Source organism: Notothenia coriiceps, unplaced genomic scaffold (genome assembly GCF_000735185.1).
Source record: "Notothenia coriiceps isolate Sejong01 unplaced genomic scaffold, NC01 NC01_scaffold00010151, whole genome shotgun sequence".
Lineage (NCBI taxonomy): Eukaryota > Metazoa > Chordata > Actinopteri > Perciformes > Nototheniidae > Notothenia > Notothenia coriiceps.
The window spans coordinates 827-6,137 of record NW_011342852.1 but is presented as its reverse complement, the minus strand read 5'-3'; the positions used below and the strand labels follow the sequence as shown (position 1 = coordinate 6,137).

The window sequence follows — 5,311 nt, the reverse complement described above, 5'->3', positions numbered from 1 at the left end:
TGAAGCTATAATAGTCGTAAGTCAATTCTAGAAATAGAAATAATAATTTTTTGGAAGTTTTACACTTAACACCTTTTGATGTACCGTTTACTTTCATTGTGGAGAGACTGGTGTTAATCAGTGAGGAATATAAAACGTTAAATCTTACTGAAGTGGTCGGGTGATCCCAGTGTGGAGAAGACGCAGGTGAGGAACTGCAGACGGACCTGGACCTCCGCACTGTGGCTGTACCTGAGCACCACGGCAAGGAAGGACAGGTCAGTAACCGAAAACAAAAAGAGACAATCATTATATCCTTTCATTCTTATCTGCAGCATTTCTTTGAGGAACCGAGGTGAAGGTCTGACGGACTTACAGTGCAAACTTGTGCCGGTGTTCCCGGACTTCCTGGATGTAGTGCTGCAGGTTATCGAAGAACAGCTTCATCATGTGCAGCTCCTTCTCTGCCCACCTGAATCACACACACACATATATTTAGGAGCCGTTCAGCATCTTCAGACCAGTAGAAATACGGTACGTAGGCGGGAAAAGTTATACTAGAAGTTGATGATGTTAAAGTTAGGAGAAGTCACTCACATGGTGATCCAGTGAGTGTCGTAGCTGGAGCCAAACTGCTGAAAAGTGCCGAAAAGCTTGGGTAGTAGACGCAGGGAAACAACGACAGACCTGAGAGGGAAGACGAGGCGATGAGGGTCAAAAACATGGATACAAAAAACATTGAAGGTGTTCTAAAAATATTATTTTTTTGCAGTGTGAGAAGTTTTTTTTACTTTATATTTGCAGAACTACGAGTCATTAAAACAATATCACTCTTGCTTATATCATTAAAAAGTTTTAATGTAACTACTTTGCACACTTTTAGATGTATACAGTACCCTATTTTCATATTTAAGTTGGAAGAGTTTGGTACATTAGTGTATTCATATTTTATTTAATATTGTGTATTCTATAGATACACATCTTTCTACTGTTTATATCTATAGATTTACAGTTAGCAACAGCCTGTTGCTACCGATACAAAATAATTTCCCATTGCTTTTTTTTGGACATACAACTCATCCATCCATCCATTAGGGCTGTCCCGAATAAAAATGTTCGGGCTCCGGATATTCAGTAGTAATCAGCAGCGAATATTCGGCCCGACGGCCCGCGCGCGCGGGGGGGGGCGTAGTAATCAGCAGCGAACCGCTTCGACACGTGTATTTCGGTTTATTTCACGACATTCATTTTGTTATTCTACAGTATTGTTGTTTTATAGTTATTTGTTAATGTAACCCAATTTGTGCTCTTTGAAATTGAAAAGGATATCACATTGTGTTTGTTACTTTCGTTGCAGTTGTATGTCTTAAGTGTAATTTGGCTTGGCTTCCTATTTATGGACATGCTTTTATTTTGGAGGAGAGTCAGCAGGAAGTTAGACAGGAAGTTGTTGTTGCTTTGGAAACAACGTGACGGAGATTAACGGAGCAAAGTAATATGTAGGCTACATATGAAGAAGGAGAAAGTAAACAATAACGTTTATAGTTAAGTGTTAGCACCCCACGAAGAGGCACAAGCGCTTACGTTGATATTGGAGATTTCAATAAATTCAATTTGAAAAATAAACGGGAAAAAAACGAAAAAACAAACAAAACGAATAACGAAATTGAAACCCGAATAGTACTCCAACGAACGAATATTCGGGTACAGCCCTACCATCCATCCGTCTGTCTGTCTGTCTGTCTGTCTGTCTGTCTATCTATCCATCTAATGTGCTTTTTTTGACAAACACCCAATAATTGACCTTTTCAAAATAATTTAATACAATAAAATAATTTCTAGATCACTTCTCCATGCAGCTTTCCGAGATTCATTCTACGAGTGTTGTTGTTCGTTTGCAGAAAAGGTTAAATCCAGTTCGCTCCCTGAAAAAATAGGCCTGTCGCTCAGTCAGTCTTACCTGTGGTGAGCCAGGTTGTCAAGGCAACCCTCGATGAAGCGCATCCGGATCTGTCTGTCAGTGAACCAGCAGACGAGAGAACAGAGCAGCTTCTCCGCTTCGTTGATCAGACCCTCAGACAGATGGATCTAAAACAAACACACACACACATTAAACATGAGACCAGAGGGGGGAGAAGTACTTTGACATCTGTCTATGAGAAGAAGATGGAGGCCGTACCGCGTCGTCGTCCTGCACCAGGTCCCACAGCAGAGTGTTTCCCTTCTTGCAGACGTTGTCCAGGTTGATGTCGGTCACAGCGTGGCTGTTGGAGAACTGGTGCTTATGGACGGCTGGCCCTGCGCACACACACACACACATTAATATATATTAATCAGTAATGTGGATCGTAATGGCTTGGTGGGTAAAGACAAATTAAACAACATTTGAGAATAACACTTACAGTTTACTGAAATGCAGACATTGAAACATGGAAAGACAGCACTTCTACTATATTACAATACCCAAAGTAGGGCCGCACAATTAATAAGAAATGTATTAAAATTGCAATACGGACTAGTCTTTGCTCTAAGTATATAAGTATAAGGGATTGTCCACAGTACTGACGTCACATCGTGTCACGTGACTTGAATTTTGAATTGAGCCGTTCCTTATAGATACTATCTCTTTACGCATTAGTGATGGGATTTCCGGCTCCTTTTAGTGATTCGGATCATTTGGCTCGGTTCACTAAGAAAAGCCGGCTCTCTCGAAGTGTGTAAAGTCTGTGAAGGGAGGAGGAAAAAAGCTTCCGCGATCACCGTCTCCTCTCTGCTGCTCCAAGCCCCGCCCCCTCCTAATGAGTGACAGGCTGATAGTAACCTGATAGAAACTTTATTATTCCACTTATCACTGAGAATAAGGTGGTCAGATGACGGCAAGATGCCCCCCTGGCGGAAATGCTGGTTGTAGCCCTTACCCAAAACAATAGACTAAACACAGGGTGTCTTCCGAGTCACTTGCTTCATAAGCGAGGCAAGAATACTTCCTGGCATTCGGAAAACGAAAAGTGAAACAGGCGAGCAAGTGTGCGTTATATGAGAGGCCCCGCCTGTTGTAAATACTCCTGTTGTCCTGCTGTGTTCAGACTCCCAGTCCTGTGGTGTGATGCCACATTCAGGACATCAGTGTCCTTTTTTTAAAGAAGACTGTTGCTAGAAGCTGCAGCTAGACTGCAGAAGCTTTAGTTTTTAGTTTTTGACGGATGGGAACAACTTCCCACACAGATACCTGTATAGGGATGCCTATACAATTCATTTATTTGGTTTATAAATGAATGTCAAGACATTTATGTTATTGATTTCGGAAGCACTTTCTAAATAATAAAAAGAGAGTTCATATGTATTTACTGCATGTATGCATTGATGAAAAATAAGCCATGTGCAGTATAGACAATTGAGGATGCAACGCATTGGTATGAATTGTTCGTGATGCATCGGGATATCGAATTGAATCGAATCGTGAGACCAGTGAAGATGCACAGCCCTAATATGTATATTATTTTACTATCGCTATCGCACCATGACATCAAGTCAAATTCCTCGTACGTGTCAACCTACCTGGTGATAAACCTGATTCTGATATCAGGATGTATCAGGATGTATCAGGATGTATCTGTATAATATATATAATACATGTGATTGTCCAGTGGGTGCTGCTGACCTTGCACCAGGTGCTCGTGGTAGATGGAGGCGAGGTTGGGGAGGTGCTGCTGGAGGTGAGAGCTGAGCTCAGCGTGGGAGTTGATCTGCACCAGCTCCTCCTCGCAGCCCGACTCCTCTCCATCGAAGTCGGCCATGTTCTTCTCCGACTTGGCGCTGACCTGAGAGCTGCTGCAGGACACATCGTCAGCGCTCAGCATGTCCTCCACCATCGGACTGAGAGGAGGAGGGGGAGGGGTTTGTGGAAGAGAAGCAGAGAAGATGTTATTTTCCCATGTGTTAATGTGTGTATGTGTGACTATGTTAAAAACCCAATAAATATAATGTTAAAGTCCTCACCCTTCATGGTAGGGTTAGGGTTAGATCATTTTAAAACTGCAACTACTTTGCACACTTATGTAATATGTTCAAATGTTCCTTAAGTAGTACGTTCATTTTGTGCACGCCTCGTCTACACGCTGCCGTAACAAAACAATTTCCCATTTGTGATGACTAAATGTAATCTAATCTATTCTTTTTTAAGTGCTCACCCGTCATGGTGTTGATGGTGGTGGGGGGAGGGGGGTGTTATTCTCCCATTTGTTAATGTATGTGTAACTGTATGTTCTTTCTGTGTTAAAAACCCAATAAATATAATGTTAAAGCTCTCACCCTTCATGGTGGTGGTGGTGATGATGGTGATGGTGGTGGTGCTGGGGGCCAATAAAGCGCCGGCAGTTGAAGATCTCGTTGCCCATGGCGTCCCCCAGGAAGTCCCCGGGCCCCCGAGGCAGACATGGAGGCTCCTGAGAACCCTGAGGACCCTGAACCATCTGAGAGGGTCCGATCTCCGGCTGCTGAGGCTCCGTCACATCGGGCCGAGCCGACGCAGACGCAGAACAAGCGTCCAGCATCCTCATCCGGCCCTCCAGAGACGCAGACGCCATGACGGCAGCAGAAGAAGCTTCCGGGTTGAAAGGGAGGTTTTTCGATTTGGCCCCGCCTCCTGAACCGCTAGGCCCCGCCCCCTGGCTCGTGCCTTCACCAAGAGCCTCCCCCGCCTTCCTCTTCCTGGACTCAGTCTGCTCCCTCTGTTCTTTTTGATGATTCCCGCCTTCAGCAGCCGACCGATTCCCCTCGTCTTCGTCGTCATCGTCATCATCGTCCTCGTCGTCCTCGTCGTCTTCCTCGTCGTCATCCTCCTCCTCCTCTTCCTCCTCTTTGAGGGCCTCGCTGTCGGCCATGTCGTCAGAGTGCATCTCGCTGCCGGGGCTCCCTGCTGATTGGCTGGCTCTGGAGGAGGCGGCCTCGTTGCTGGAGGCTTCGCTGCGGCCGCTGCTGCTGCCCGGCCCGCTGCTGCCCTCCTCCACACTGTTGGCCGTCTCGTCAGAGCTGCCCTGCATCGACTCCTGGGAGGAACAGAGACACAAATGTGTTTTATTATGCTACTTTTATATTACTATCACGTTTCTTTTTCATTATCTGGAAAACATGAGCACAAAATCAATTGCATGTTGAGTTTCTTTTGTGTGGTTGCAAAATTTTAGCAAATAATAATAATGAATAGTCTGAGAAAAGAGTCTGGTTCTCAAAATGTTACACAGCATTACAAATCCTACCCCTTTGTATGTGCATGTGTACGTAGGTGTATCAGGGTTTCCGTTAGCCGGTAACATTTATTAAAAACAGGTAA

At 44.5% G+C, this 5,311-nt stretch overlaps 1 protein-coding gene across 1 annotated transcript; it reads right to left on the bottom strand.

Annotated features, from left to right (window-relative positions):
- Window positions 1-63: 63 nt before the first annotated feature.
- On the bottom strand, window positions 64-5,038 carry LOC104945899 (ubiquitin carboxyl-terminal hydrolase 34-like). The gene is made up of 7 exons (XM_010771627.1): window positions 4,291-5,038; window positions 3,641-3,855; window positions 2,159-2,277; window positions 1,940-2,067; window positions 577-666; window positions 356-451; window positions 64-231 (listed from the first exon to the last, which is right to left on the bottom strand). Exons 1-7 carry the CDS (start codon window positions 5,019-5,021, stop codon window positions 138-140), a joined length of 1,473 nt encoding a protein of 490 aa, XP_010769929.1. The 5' UTR covers window positions 5,022-5,038; the 3' UTR covers window positions 64-137.
- Window positions 5,039-5,311: the final 273 nt, after the last annotated feature.

What these genes read in the sequence shown, in the direction of transcription:
- LOC104945899 (XM_010771627.1), bottom strand. Translation starts at nt 5,021, where the DNA reads ATGCAGGGCAGCTCTGACGAGACGGCCAACAGTGTGGAGGAGGGCAGC. An exon ending in TGGTGCAGGACGACGACGCG is followed by an intron (nt 2,068 to 2,158) that starts GTACGGCCTCCA and finishes TGTTTGTTTTAG; the next exon opens with ATCCATCTGTCTGAGGGTCT. An exon ending in CACCGGCACAAGTTTGCACT is followed by an intron (nt 232 to 355) that starts GTAAGTCCGTCA and finishes CGTGGTGCTCAG; the next exon opens with GTACAGCCACAGTGCGGAGG.